Below are 14,970 nucleotides of genomic sequence, written 5' to 3'. Positions count from 1 at the left end.
CTATTGAATTATTGTACACTGGACCAAAATGTTTTTCCAACAAATCACCTATTCTATGCTAAAAAGAAAAGAAAAAAAAGAAAAGACAATTCTGGAAGTAAAAGAGGCCCATCTTAATCATTCAAATGAAAAATTTTGTGATCTCTTAATACTGCATTGTAAAGTTAATTGTATATTCATGTCTCCAGTTTAACAACATACAAAAAACAACATAATTTAGAAATTCATTCCAGCTTCACAATGTTTATATTTTGTATTGGAGCGTCAGGTTAAGGTTTTATGCTAAAACCTAGCTTTTTAAACAGTCATAGCTTGATAATATGACATTGGTATACTCTGTTAAGATTTATTGCAAATATTTGGCAATAAAGATGCACTGTATAGGATGTGATTATGTGGTGATCCCTGATATCCACACATTTTAGATTTGTGGCACTGGTTTCATTCTGATACTGTTATTTGATCTCTCTTCTTATAATTTCTCACTGTCGAGATAGAGAGACAGCTGTTAGACCAATACAACATTCTCTCAATGTGAAATAAGCCGTCAGCGGGGTGCATACCTGTCAAAATGGGATAAAACCTCACAAAGCTGTCTTAGCAAGGCACGATGTCGGTCTGGGTTTCCCTCAAGCACCCCATTGAGACGGCTCAAATATGAGTCCAAGTTGCCAAGAGATGCCGTCTCCCCTGAACCTTTTGTTCAAAAGATAAAAGATTGAGATTACTTGCAGTGTATAACTTTGCAACAATAAACAAACACAAATAACAACCCACCTGGCAACGGGACTGTTGATAGACTGTTGACCAATGTTTGTTTAATAGCCAGCAGATGTTTCTGAAGCGCTTGAGTTCTTTGCTCATCCGCACCCAGCTCTGCCTCCAGTCGCTCCTTGGCATTGTACATATCTTTAATGTGTCGCTGCAGCACTGCATTCTGCTCTTCAAACTCCACGTTTGCCTTGCGAAGTCGCCGTAGTTCAGCCTCTCGAGCTAGAACATAAATACCTGGCCTTATATCTGATTTGTCAATTAACATCAATGGAAAGAGGGAGAGTGTAAATTTTATTCTGGCCATTTCGGTCCAAATACGTTGCTTACTTTGGTAATGCATTTCTAACATCAAAATTCTTCACGGCAATTAGTTTTAATTAGTTTAAAAGTAAAAAAACAAAAAAATGTATAGAGAGCTTGGTGACAAACAAAACAATAGCTACTCTGCTAGGTGAATAAAAAGGCTTTATTCTGCTGCTACAATATACTGAAGGACACAACAAATGTAATTATTCTATTTGTTCTTTTCAAATAGAAGAATGAAATTTGGGCTTTTGAAGAAAACGGTTCAGGTGAGTATTTTGTTAAAAAGGCAATCCACAAAAAATAGCCAAAAAAATGAGAACATATATAAATATAAATAACGTTCAATTAGTTCAGTTTGTTTCTCATTTCAAGACAACCAAACTGTTAAATTCTGAGATCACAATGAGGATAAGTTTGTTTTCTTAGGTTAGGGAGCAGGACCGCAGCTCGTGTACACACTTTCGTCTTCCTGGCATTCCTGTTTATGTGACCCTCCAGCCCACCCGCCCATATTTCACTTCTTTTTATTCCTTTACTCGTCTAGGTAGGTGGGAATGAAAGCCTGAGAGCTCGTCTTCTCCTTTGAAGTCCCCAAACCCAAAAATCGTCACACGCTCGCCTTTGATCAGTCAGCTTTGCTTGTTTAAAACAACTAGGTTGTGGTCCTAGTGAGTGAAAGAATGTAATAGAAAGATCAGAGTCTGATGAAACTGAATCTATGGGCCTATAATATGCCAATTTTTAACATTCATTTTGATTTGCATCTTATCTGCTCGTGAAAAGAATGAAAAGGTTTCAGTGTGTGTGTGTGTGTGTGTGTGTGTGTGTGTGACTTCTTATTACCTTTATTCTGATCAAGGAACTCCTCTGTGAAGATAGGAATGTCAAAACGGCTGGGAAGTTCGGAGGCCTATAAGAAATTAAATTAAATTGTATCAAGGATATTAGAAAATATCCATAAAGATGGATCAAGTTGGATTGGATTATTGTGCACCTTTAACAAAGGTGTCCCAGAGCTGGCAGCTAGAGAGGCTGATGGGATATCTTCTGCAATAGAGAATGTTGATTTTTTATATAGGGACAAATATTGAGAATTTTAAAGATACAACATGATTGAGACGATTGGCATTCAACGATCGCCTACGTCACTTGGTATGGCACTGCGAGACAACGAACATGATGCTGAATTCCATCGACATGTACCTTTTTTAAATCTTTTGTCTTGTATTTTGGCATTTGTGAGATGAAATGCTTCAGTCTGCTGGTATTCCTTTAGCTCCTGAGCATACTGCACCTTATCACGTTCAGCCTCATCCAAATAGCGCTGCAAGATGTGTATGAGGGAAATTATTTAGAAACAATCATATGTACATTCATTACCCTTCCTCCGACATAAAACCTGAATTACTGTTCTTCCCCATGCAGTGTATCACTAACCTGTTTGTCTTGAGGGACCAATCTTGTCCACTCAGCCCCCAGTCTCTTGGTGATTTCAGGAAAGGGTAAATCAGGGTACTGTGCCCGCATAATTTCACGTCGTTCATTCAAAAATCTGACATATCCAGTCACTGGGGCTTTGGGGCCATTGGGTAGAACCTTCTTTCTTTTTTTCCCCTTTGGCCAGCCTCTTTTCTTTGGCTGCACAAATAGAAGACTTTCAATTAGAGTGGTGCTGACAATCCAGTGGAAAAAGCAGTTGGCTTTAAACAATTTCATCAGTAATTTTGTAATTAAATTAGACTATATAATCTAATGTATATAATTATGCAAAGAATAAATTAAAAACAGATCTCTTATTTTGCAGCACGCATGGAAAAAGGCTACAGGCCTACCTCTTCTGGTTGCTGATCGGGTGAATGTGAGGTCTTGGGGTTGTGTTGGGCATCACCGTGCTCTTGTTTGATACCTCCCATGATCTCAGTGTGTTCTCTTTATACAATACAGTAAAACGGAAGACATTGATATTACTTCTAAATTATTGTTTACCCAGGTGCTGACCAGATGCCGAACCCATTCATGCTAAACGTATCGTTAGCAGCGGTAACTGCGTCCACTCAGACCAATGTTAATAGTAATTATTCATTAAAACTCACAAAATGTCAGTGTGCATAGAGGTCTAAAAAAAAAAAGTATTCGTCCAACGTAAGCATAAATACAAATCTTCATCGATGCACTCACCCAAAGCTTCGCCAAACAGGAAGAGAATGCAGTCTTACGTCTGATTGGCCACAAACGGCACTCATGATTGGCTGAAATCTAAAGCCTTCAATTTCCGTGGAGGAAAAACAAGAACATAACTTTGGGCTTATGCTGCCTTCATGTGCTCTGGTAAAGATGATTTTTTTTCCCCAGTTGTGAAGTGGAAATTACGAGTGCATAGTGTTCAAGTGCTTTTGTGTCGTGGCAAATTGAAACATAAAAAAAATAAAAATAAATCAACGCTTAACTACTGCGTTGCATCTGCGTTGACTGAAATACAAGACAAGTGTGGAAAAAGATTAAAATAGTGTGTTGAAAGGTCAAAGGTTCTCTCATCTTCCCAGTTTCCCAGTGGAAAATACGAGATGAGGCGGCGCTCGTGTGCAGTTTTTCCAACTCGGCAAGTAATATTTATCAGAATTACGACACCACATGAAGGCAGCATTTAAGTGCGCACTACCGGCGTTCATGCGAAGCAGCTTTTGCCACTTGCGCGATCACGGTTCAGAATAGTATGTGGTATGATTGTTTTACTTTGGGGTCTTGTCACTTGAAAACTCATTGGGCAATTCTATATTTTGGTGGTATATTCAGGTGATGGGTCTTACACAGGTCCACAAACGTAGATTTAGCAGAACAGATTTAACACGCGAAACTGAGGTCAACTTTGTAACCCACCTATCAATAAGCTTAGAATATTAAGCCATTAACTTCATACACACCTTATTTTAGAGAAAATACCAGGGATACAAGTCTTTTGTAGTAAATGAAAACTGTGTCACACTAACATATGACTTGAGTAATTCTAGAAAACAACCACTCAGTTTAAAGTTTTTATTTATTTGAGGTTTACATTTTTTTTTTAAGTTTTATTATTGTCAATTCTTTTGGCAAATGGTGCATTCTGTTCGGTGCAGTCCAGCCCCACAATTAAGTAAAATCTATTGAAGTGGAATGAGGCAAGCCAAGTTTCTAGAGTTTGTCCAGGTAGTTGTCCAGAGCGGGGATTCCCTCCTTGAGACCCTTGCGTTTGCGTGTCTCAGCGACAACTCCGGCGGGCTTAGATGTGCCTTCAAATGGGCTGCCTGGGAGGATCTGCCAGTGGTCAAACACGCACTGGGGGAAGGCCTGTCCACCAGTATTGGACCGAAGGTCAGCGGTAAAACCTGGAAAGACAATTACTGGTAAAAATGTGCAAATATCAAAAGAATGGACTATGGAGAGACAAACCCTTACCGAAGGACTCATTGACAGGCAAGTAGGCTTTCACTACACGCATTGGTGTGCCTGCAACACTTGCAGTCTCAAATACATGCCCTCGTCTTCTTGTCAAGACACCATAGATTCCTCCTTCTGCACACTCAGGACACTGCATTGGAAGAAATTTAAATGAGTACATTAAAAATATATTGATTTATTCAGCCTTTTCAAAAAGCTTGAGACTTTACCGAGATCTCCACCAGATACACTGGCTCCATAAGTCGTGGTTCAGCGGTGAGTTGACAGGCATACAGTACTCTGCGAGTTGTGGGAATAATCTGTCCACCACCACGATGGATGGCATCTGTATGAAGAGTAACGTCATGAACTTCAAAACGAATTCCACGCATGTTCTCTTCGCAGAGCACACCCTAAGAAAAACACAAAAATCAAGATACTTGTCTTGATACTGCTGTCAAAGCGTTCCAAATTATCAAAGCATGCCATTTACCTCTTTAGTTGCCCACTGGAAGCCTGCAACAACACTGTCTTTGATCTCATTGAGGTACTGGACTCCCTTAGTAACATCCACTAACATGTTGGGTCCAGTTCCATCAGGGCCAAAACACCAGATCTTCCTGGCCTCACCAACATCCCAGTTGTACTTCTCGGCAAGGTAGCGGGCACGAGCCTTGAGCTCCTGTCTTGCAGTAACCTCACCCCTGTCAATATCATCAGCAAGACCATCCTCGAAGGGACGAGCCTTCAAGAACAGACGGTTGTGCTTGTTTGGAGACTTTGACAGGCAAGTTTGATTGGATTCTTCAGCAACTGTCTCCCTGTAGGACACCACCGGGTCAGATTTCTAAAAAAGAATTAAGCATTAAAAAAATACTGAGTTATGCAGAAGAAAGAAATTCAAAAACGTAACATACTTTAAGTGGAATGCAAGCGTGATCCTCTTCCAAATCCTTCAGACAGATCTCCAAATGCAGCTCTCCAGCCCCAGCAACAATGTGCTCACCAGATTCTTCAATGATACACTGCACCATAGGATCAGACTTGGACAGGCGCTTCAACCCTTCTACTAGTTTGGGCAGGTCAGCAGGATTTTTAGCCTCAACAGCAACCCTCACCACAGGACTGACACTGAATTTCATCACTTTCAAGTTGTGTGCGTGCTCAAAGGTTGTAATGGTTCCGGTTTTCACCAGGAACTGGTCCACACCAACCAGACCAACAATGTTACCACAAGGTACTTCTTCAATGGGTTCAGTGTAGCGACCCATCATCAAAATGGTCCTGAAAGTCAGGAGAGATTAATTAGTATGGATTAACTAGTCTAGTTTATACCAGAGACCTTTACAAACCTTTGAATAGGTTTCAGGTAGAGATCCTCCTTCTTTCCTGGGACATAGTTTGGTCCCATGATGCGAACTTTTTGGCCAGTGGAGACAATCCCAGAGAACACACGTCCGAAGGCAAAGAAGCGACCCTTATCAGAGGTAGGGACCATCTTTGAGATGTACATCATCAATGGAGCCTTAGGGTCACAGTTCTTGATACCTAGACAAAAGTAATCGTTTAATTGCAGCTTTTGATTTCTGTAACCACTCAGCCTGCTGATTAAACTTACCCATGGCGACCTCATCATCAATGGGACCTTCATAGAGCAGCTCACAACGGTACTTCTGAGCAGTGACAGGAGAAGGCAGGTGGATGGTGATCATCTGGAGCAAAGCCTCTCCAGCAGGCAGCCAACGACGCATTACAGCTTTGAGCAGGGGTTTACCCTCCTTTTCCTTGTCTTCTGTATCCAGCTTGATGCCTAGCTTTTCAATCAGTTTGGCGGTTTCATCCTTCTTGAAATTTTGGATGGCATCGAAGACCTGAAATGTTTTTAACAAGTTATACAACGCACCAACAATGCACAAACCGCATAAAGACAACATTACTCTGCTCAGACTCAAGTATATCACCACAGCCAAATCAGGTCAAAGTGAAGAATTTTTAATTCATCAATAACAGGCATTTATTGTTAACCAATGACATTTCTCTATCAAAAACAAACTCACCTTGTAGATTGGATCGAGAACCAATGCCACAAAGGTGCGCATGTGTGCTCCACCAGGGTTGCTCTTCAAAAACTTCTTATTTTTATCATCATAAAACCTGTTAAAAAAGCATTACATTAGCTCATAACCAATTGCTGCCTATGAGTATCTAATAGTGTTGTCGAGGGCGGCAACTATCATTTTTATAACCAATTAATCTCTTGGCTGTATGAAAAAAAAATAATTCAGATTTCTTTAATCACGGGAAGCAATAGTGGTGCCGCTTGAGGACGTGTTGATGGCGTAAATTTAAATGCTTCTAAGAAAGCAGAATTGGCATTATAGCCTCCGTTTGGATGAGACAGACACGAGATTTACAATATACATAACACTTACACCCCAACTATAAAAACAAGGTTATCCTCAAAAATACAGTTCGTCATTTTTGCTCCATTTGTGTCTGTGTGAACCAGAAAACGATCACTAAAACTTTCAATAATCAATTGATTGTTTTCAGCCCTAGTGTTGTCTACATGCGTCTCATGGACTAAATTCTCAGAATAGTGACTATGTGTTTAAATCCTGTCTTTGTGCCCAAAAACCATCTGTGGCGCCCTCTGTGTTAAAACACCTTCAGCAATTAAGTTTTGCGGCTGCCGTGTGTGGTTGGCTCTAAAGATCTCGTTTTGTCACCAGAAAATGACAGCTCTGCTCCTCTGCACCCTCCCACACACACGGCTCTGCCTCCAGTGAGGAGGGAGCGGGCGATGGACCTTTGAGCGACAACTATTTTAAAGTATCTTTGTTGCTGCTGGGAGTGTACTGAACTTCCCTATCAGTAGGGGGAAATAACGATAACAAAATACAGTACAAGCCAACCGTCTACCCACTATGCAACAAAAATCAAGAAATTACACATCCATAGCAATGACTGGAGTAATCAGGGCAACTCAATGGCTATTAACAAATTTGTACACGTTTATAGAGTTTGGGGAATTGGAACATTCTGGGGAAACTTACGCACTGGGACACACTGGGAAAACATACAAGCGCCACACAGCAAGGCCCACCCAGTCCAGGAATCAAACCGTACCGGATTGCTTAGCAGCACACTTTGCCACTGTGCTGTTTACATTAACAAAGCTGGATAAAAACGCTCACCTATCACCCCACATCTTTTTCATCATGTCCTCCACTTTTTTTGCCCTCTCATCTGCGGTTGATTGGCCCTCGCCCTTCTTTTCAAACTTCTTTGCATACATCTCAGCAAACTGCTTAAGGGTGAAAGCCCAGCCATGGAGCCCAGAGCCAAAGCCAACTGTGCCCTTCATAGGGTCGATCTAAGACAAGACAAGACAATTAGTATTGACACAGACTCAAAGTACAGCCACCAGTGCAAAAAGCTCACGGGATGGGAGAAAAAATAAAAAATGGCCTACCTCAATATCACCCATTGGTCCCTCCTTCAGCTGCCCATATGTAGCAATGATTACGTTGACATTTTCAATAATACGCTGGAACGTCTGGTAAAGGTCTTCGGCTTTCAACTGGAGTTCCAACAAGGCACGGTCCATTTTGTTCATCATGAGCACAGGCTTAATGCGTTCAACAATGGCTTGACGAAGCACAGTCTCCGTTTGCACGCAGACACCTGACAACAGTCAAGAATAAAAATCAGCTTAATCAAAATTACCCACAGAAACCTTAATGTAAAATTTCATCTTAAAAGTACCTACCTGACACACAATCCACGACAACAAGAGCTCCATCAGTGACACGCAGGGCTGCTGTCACTTCCGAAGAGAAATCGACGTGTCCGGGGGAATCGATCAAGTTGATCAAGAAACCTGAGCCATCCTTGCTCTGCTTGATGAAGGCCAGATCATCTTCGGACAACTCGTAGTACATGGAGATTGCACTAAAGGAGGCGACATTTCCCAAAACATTGGCATTAGACTCAGCATTTTAACATTGCCATTGATTGGAAACAGTATCACAATGTTTACTCACGTTGACTTGATGGTAATGCACCGCTCCTGTTCATCTTTACGTGTGTCAGTGAAGCGGGTTTCTCCAGCACGTGATGATGCAATGATGCCAGCCTTTGACACCAGCGAGTCTGTCAACGTTGACTTTCCGTGATCGACGTGCGCAATCACAGACATGTTACGGATGTTGGCCTTCTTGTCCATGATGGCACGGATCTGGTCTATGGTAAAGTTCACCTGAGAAGCAAGGGTAAACATGTCATGTATACAAGTCATATAACATACAACGAATACAAACCCTGTCAAATGTTTTGTGGTTAATGTACGAGCGATCTAGTATAGGAGTGCAGCGATCAAGTTGTCAGTCGTAGCCAAATGTTCGGGAACTCATTATAACTCAAAACGGAAGCGTAAATTCTCAAGAGATAAGGCAGATTCATGAACAAGAATGAACTCCGTCTCTTGGCTTTTGTTTCTCTGAGCAGGCCACGTGTACAATCAGTGGCAAAAATGCTAACAGCTAACATGTTAGATAACCTAGGCCGCATCTGAGACCCACAAAAGCCGGTAGATTGTGCCAAGAGAATTTTTGAAAACACGTCAACTGGATTGAGGAAGATGACAAGCTATCAATTTAACGGCTTGGGTTGTACAATCGGCAATATTAAGAGATTAACTGATACAATATGACATTAAATTCGAAGTTCACATGCGATTTTAGAGATGCCTGCGCAGTAAACGGCCAACACCCGCGATTAGGTAAACATTAAAAGCCGCCATTACAACCCCTTTTGAAAACATTGTACGATGTCAATTCGCTATTCAAAACACAGTCCGAACGTTTTACACAACAATTTAAATAGCCGGGAAAAGCGGAACGGTGTGGGACAGCTTGATGCCGGGAGGACAAAATGGATGCCACATCACTACGGCACAAGCCGGGCGATTGATCCAATATATTACTCTTATTCTTAAGCATCCAAACCATGGCCCTTAAAACACTGTAGTAATCAGCAATTCGATCGTTAATAACAACATTTAATACGAGACTGACTTACCATTTTAGCGGATGGTTATGGATTCGCTTGGTGGAAAAAGCAGAACAGGTTTTACACTGCCCACCTCACACAGGCATAGGCAGGGAAGAGAACGCTGACGTCAGACAACAGGGATTTATACTGCGTGCGTAGAACACGTCTTGCGTCACGGTGACGTTTGAGCACCAGGATGTATGTACTCGCGGACTCCGTACGGAAGATGGCACTGTATCCTGCTGCATCTCCATGGCCCCAGCCTCAAAAAGTCGCATACACACAGGTACTTTTACGTTTCTACGATGCAAGAAGACTATATCATAGCAATGACTGGAGTAATCAGGGCAACTCAATGGCTATTAACAAATTTGTACACGTTTATAGAGTTTGGGGAATTGGAACATTCTGGGGAAACTTACGCACTGGGAAAACATACAAGCGCCACACAGCAAGGCCCACCCAGTGACATCTACTACAGTCCAAAAGTCGGAATCTTCAATTGAATTACAATGAGTCACACTCGTGTTCTAGCTGAGAGAGTCAAGACTGAGAAAAGGCCTTCCGCCAAATCAACAGCACTAAACAATGTTGATTGGAGAAGAGAAAAGTTATTACGTTAGTTAATCAATATGCATATTTGACTCTGAGCAGTGATGTCCTCCTTATTTGAGTGACGCATGTCAAAGACAAGGCTGTGATTAGTTTGACAAATGATCTGCTGTGAGAGGGATCCAAACAAACTCAAAAAAGAGAGTTGTGGCTCTTCAGGATCAGAAACCTGTCAAGTGCTTTATTTGACATTGTACAACCATATAATGAAATTGTGTCCAGGTGTTAGCCCTGAGCCGCTATCTCTGAGCCACGCCGCCACTGAGCCACGCCGCCACTGTGGGCTAATCTGACCAGCATGTTTTTGGAGGTAGGGTAAACTGGAGCACCCGGAGGAAATCTGCCTAGGCTGCCTTCAGTGCTCCTTTATTCCTCTGAAACGGTGCAGCACCTCCTGGGTTTGTCCCTGTTTCAGAACATGGTGTCCTGCACTGGTCAGCTCCTCTACCTCCTCCTTCTTCTTCCTCCTGCGCAGCTCCCTCGGCTCCACAACAGCCTTTCACCATCTTCTGGGAAGAGCCTAGCAGTTCATCTGTTTTATTCTCCAGTGAACGTCCATTAGCCAGAACAATAGAAGGTAATGTATGTGTGGCTTAACTTTGTTTCAATATTATGCTTGGACTACAATAACAATCCCCTGTGAAGGCGAGCTCTTGCTATTAAAACTGACACTTTCTGGACAGCTTGCTTGTTTGTTTTTTTGGGAATGTATTAATGTGAAAACAATTTAAAAGCTGGAGCTTGTCATAGCGTCGTCCTGATGAGAGCAGCTCATACTGGGAGTACAGGGCATGGCAGGGGTCTGAAAGAATTTTCCTTGCCCGTTTGATGACATTCTCATCAAATATGTGCTGTAATGATGGATCTTCATATTGAGCACAGCACATACTGGGACACATACTTACATTTTTTGTTAAAACACTGAGCCTGAACCTAATTAGCATTCAAATTCTTCTGCCTGCTAGAGACCTCACATCATGCGTTTCGAAAGAAGAGTTTTGGCCATATTGATGTTATGTCATGTGAAATCTTTTCAGTAGCGAAAAAAAAAATACACTGAATTTTTTTCAATATGGTGGTGAAATACAGATGCAAAAAAATCAGTTACATAAATTCAGTGTATAAAAACACAGAGACAAAAATATTCAAACACAGAATTTCATAGAAAATTCGGTGTTTTGACCCCTTTTGAAAATCATTGTCTGATGAAACAAATTATCTTTCATTTGTTTTTCCCTTTGTATTTTTACATTGCGAATTTAGACAGTTGACTTTGAGGACTTGAAAATACATGCATCAAATATTTAAGAGGTGAATTTTTTTATTTTGAATTTTTTAACACATCGAAATGTATACTCTGAATTTTCAGCGACTGAAATTCGGAGGAAAAAATATTCAAACAAATTTATCCCGATTGACCTCTGAGCGATCCCATAATTTATTGCGCCAATTGAGAATATGACTTCGCACAGCAATCGTTGATTGATACTGCTCCACCAGTATGACGGATATGACCAGGATGTGTAATTTAATTTGATCTATTGTATGTTCTATGGTAAATAATGAAATGAATTTGTCTATTCTCAGCAGATATAAACTTGGCATTGAGTTTGCTAACTTGTTCCACTTCTCTACTGTGTACGACAGTACACCCATGAGCAGATTTCCATATAGTTTTTTTTAGTTCTGTTGGGAGACCCGTCCCTATAAGACACTGAATGGCAGATTGACAGGTATATCTGGATCACATACAGACCGCTAATGTTTCAGTCACAGTGAGAAATGCGTGACCTACATTTAAAGATCTCAGGAGGAATCCAACTTGAGAATGGATTTCTATTTATGAAGCCCCATGAAAATCTGTGTTTTCGTCCTGTGTCCGGTTTAAATACAGAATATCTACAAGTCACCCTGATCTGAAATACTCAATAAAAACCTGAACGGAGAGAAAATTGGTTATAAACGTATGAACAGTAACTGCTGTAGTTTATTTATACTAACCCTACCTTCTCATATCATCATACAGATCATTTAGGGAACAATCAAACCTTTGTCACTTTGCACTATATTATCTCAGTTCCAAAACTCCTCTATAGCCAAAACATGTCTTTGTGTGTCCTCCTCGTGTCTCACCAGCTCAGTCCAGTGTATTTGTGATAACAACCCCAGACACAAATGACAGCATGTGTCCTGATGCTTGGCCCCAGTCGCATCAAATGCTTTCTTTGCCTTGACATCAACTCTATTACATAGCGAAGGGAGCATAGATAACATGAGAAACAATGCATGGTATTTGAGCTAATCTATTGTTCCTTCTGGCAGGTCCTGACCGTAATCAACCCAGAAAGGTCAGATGATCCATGGGAGCCAATGAAGCCAAGTTCAACTGCTTTACCAGCAACATGAAGAAAGGGACATAAGGTGGGATTATCAGCCACTGTTATCAGCCACTTCACTGTTCATTTAATATGCTGCTCTTATTGAGGCTTGATGACATTGTGAGAAATTTCCTCAGTGAATGGAAGATTCAGTATTCTTTACAAAGAATACAAATCTGTTGTTTTTTATGTCTATTTTGAGTTTGCTCCTTCAACAACAGCTCTATAGGAGCTTGTTGACACTGATCGGTTTCCCTTGAGATACAACAAAAGAAATCTCATTTGTGAGTGGCACATGCTGTATATAGAAGCATCTTTGCAGACATGTACAAGGCAAACAAATAGAAAAGACTCATGCAACATGGCTTCTATTACTGAACTGCTATGATTTCGGTCTGTTCCAGAAAAGGATTTGCCAACAAACCTGGCTAAAGTGGACCTCTGAAGCTATAATCACAATACAATGCTGGGCTGTAGGAATAATAACAAAGGCTACACAACATATTGCAAAAGATATTGCATTGCAATATCAACAGATTGAGTGTCGCGCTGTGTTGGGGATTAACCTGTAGAATGCCAATAATCCAGACCATTTTTTATGATATTTGTAGCACCACAGCGTATTCTATGTTATAGCTATAGACACATGCTGCCGCTTGTTTGAAAGACGAGACTCTAAGCTCTCCGTCGGTGAAAACAGTTTAATTCTACGTGCCTCAGTTCCTGAGAAATCTAAGCTGAACAGAGGCTAATTTTGATAAAAATCACTGATTTTTTTCTAGATTCGGAGATAATTAGTGTTTTATGAAACACTCTCCTTTCTGATTAACTCCTCTCCTCCTCTCTCCTCTCTGGACAGACACTAACATTACGGGAAGAGGAAAATGCCTAAATATATTAGTTTCAAGTCAATTTTTATGGACAACATTGTTGACACGTTTTGAAACACGGCGTTTTATCGATCGCTTTAGCTCATTATCACGTGTGCATTTAAACAGCCTGGTTCTTGGATTGAAGAATCTAACAGGATATTTCTTAGCCGTTCTTGGACTGATTTTGACCATTTAAAAATTCAGAAACGTTAAAATCTGTTTCGCCGCTCTGCTTTGTCAAACGCACTCCAGAGAGCGAGAGAGAAGTGTCGGTTTTACAGCTGTTCGCTACGCAACACACGCCCGGACTAAAAAAAAACAAAACAGAAAAGAAACGCAATAATATATATGAAATGTGCAGATCGTGACTTTTCACAAGTTTTTGATCATCATTTATTTCACTTCTGTTCATCACAGAGCTACCAAAATCACACCTAAGGTGTATTAGAGTGTCTAGTTTTGCAATTTAAAAAAATGCTAAAATTTGTTTTTCCGTTTTTGACACTCAACACATGGGAGCAAATGTGTTAAAGGGATATTTCAGGATTTGACATAGGGCCTCATTTCCTAGTTATCCAGAGTGTTGCTGGTACCTGGAGATATTTTTTTGTAATTCATGCAGTTCTTATGTTTAAAGAGTTTCGTGGCGCTAGGCTAATGCAAGTGTAACGCCCCCTATGGGTCGATCACCAGGGTACAAGGAGACCAAGACAGTGAAAGCTTAGGTTTGTTTATTTCGTAAAACCACAACTACTAAAATGAATGGAGGAGCAGGTTAGACAGATGGGGTTCAGCTGATGCCCTGAGGAGTAGGAGAAGCTTGGTGGAATGATGGGCCAACTGTTTTTGAGGCTAGGAGGAACTTAGAAAATGGCGGGCCAGTTGGTTTGGGGGTCCAGGCTTTGGTCGGCAAGATGGGGCTCTGCAGCGTAACGGCCGGCACAGCTGGTCTGGTGCTTGGTCCCCAGCGTGCCCCAGTTGGTCTATGCAGAGGAGCCGACTCGTTGCGGACAGCCTGGACGACCCTGAACACCAAGGGAGACAGAGTGTGAGAGAGCCAAATAACAAATAGCTTAACATTCCCATTTACTATTATTTGTGCCTTTAATGTGAATGCGAGTGCTACTGCTGGAGGAGACTGACCTGAACACCAAGGGAGAGAGAGCAGAAGGTGCACAGCAGGTGCTTTATAATTGGAGTCCCGCCCCTAATACTACCCACTTAACATAAAAAAGCATGGCCATTGGCCCACTGCAAAGCAAAACACACCCACAAGAAAACCCACACCCAACTTAAAGTGGTAGTAAGGACGATACAGCATGACCTGTTACACAAGGCTAGCGCTTTTCTACGATGTCAGCTAGCCTGCATTAAAAACAGTCTTACGCACTCCACAGTGCACCTGAGGCAAATCACTTATAACGCCAGACTAACAATATAAATGTCTGTGTCGATAGAATAATTTTTGGAAATGTGCAAAAGTCGAGTTTTATAGTTTTCCTAATTTAGTTCTGTTTTACCCTTACTTCGGTCCTGATTTACTTTTTTTTTAAGGC

The 14,970-nt window shown here is 41.2% G+C and overlaps 2 protein-coding genes across 3 annotated transcripts; both read right to left on the bottom strand.

The window, feature by feature from the left end:
• Nucleotides 1-212: 212 nt before the first annotated feature.
• hmg20b (high mobility group 20B) lies at nt 213-3,363 on the bottom strand. 2 transcript variants are annotated; one of them, XM_079575361.1, is made up of 9 exons: nt 3,259-3,363; nt 2,913-3,009; nt 2,518-2,718; nt 2,284-2,404; nt 2,075-2,127; nt 1,924-1,990; nt 778-993; nt 564-696; nt 213-485 (listed from the first exon to the last, which is right to left on the bottom strand). In XM_079575361.1, the coding sequence occupies exons 1-9, from the start codon at nt 3,321-3,323 to the stop codon at nt 473-475; spliced, it is 966 nt and encodes a 321-aa protein (XP_079431487.1). In that variant the 5' UTR covers nt 3,324-3,363; the 3' UTR covers nt 213-472. The 2 variants fall into 2 exon arrangements, with proteins under 2 accessions (XP_079431487.1, XP_079431488.1); XM_079575362.1 differs by having other exon boundaries at nt 214-485; nt 3,174-3,270.
• A 735-nt stretch (nt 3,364-4,098) lies between these two features.
• Nucleotides 4,099-9,690, bottom strand: LOC306976721 (elongation factor 2-like). The gene is made up of 13 exons (XM_079574770.1): nt 9,580-9,690; nt 8,544-8,758; nt 8,270-8,451; nt 7,973-8,184; nt 7,695-7,873; nt 6,555-6,651; nt 6,116-6,368; nt 5,850-6,045; nt 5,415-5,781; nt 4,991-5,344; nt 4,728-4,910; nt 4,516-4,648; nt 4,099-4,445 (listed from the first exon to the last, which is right to left on the bottom strand). The coding sequence occupies exons 1-13, from the start codon at nt 9,580-9,582 to the stop codon at nt 4,252-4,254; spliced, it is 2,568 nt and encodes an 855-aa protein (XP_079430896.1). The 5' UTR covers nt 9,583-9,690; the 3' UTR covers nt 4,099-4,251.
• Between the last annotated feature and the right edge of the window lie 5,280 nt (nt 9,691-14,970).

The sequence above is a fragment of the Gobius niger genome, assembly GCF_951799975.1.
Source record: "Gobius niger genome assembly, chromosome: 17".
Lineage (NCBI taxonomy): Eukaryota > Metazoa > Chordata > Actinopteri > Gobiiformes > Gobiidae > Gobius > Gobius niger.
This window is presented reverse-complemented; position numbering and strand designations above follow the sequence as displayed.

Bases quoted from the DNA above. Each gene is read 5' to 3' on its own strand.
- hmg20b (XM_079575361.1), bottom strand. From the start codon at position 3,323: ATGAGTGCCGTTTGTGGCCAATCAGACGTAAGACTGCATTCTCTTCCT. The intron at 2,128-2,283 runs GTACATGTCGAT...TCTCTATTGCAG, and splicing joins AGACAAAAGATTTAAAAAAG to AAGATATCCCATCAGCCTCT. The intron at 1,991-2,074 runs GTGCACAATAAT...AATTTCTTATAG, and splicing joins CTGGGACACCTTTGTTAAAG to GCCTCCGAACTTCCCAGCCG.
- LOC306976721 (XM_079574770.1), bottom strand. The intron at 7,874-7,972 runs GTAGGCCATTTT...GTCTTGTCTTAG, and splicing joins GACCAATGGGTGATATTGAG to ATCGACCCTATGAAGGGCAC. The intron at 4,911-4,990 runs GTAAATGGCATG...TGTTTTTCTTAG, and splicing joins TCCAGTGGGCAACTAAAGAG to GGTGTGCTCTGCGAAGAGAA.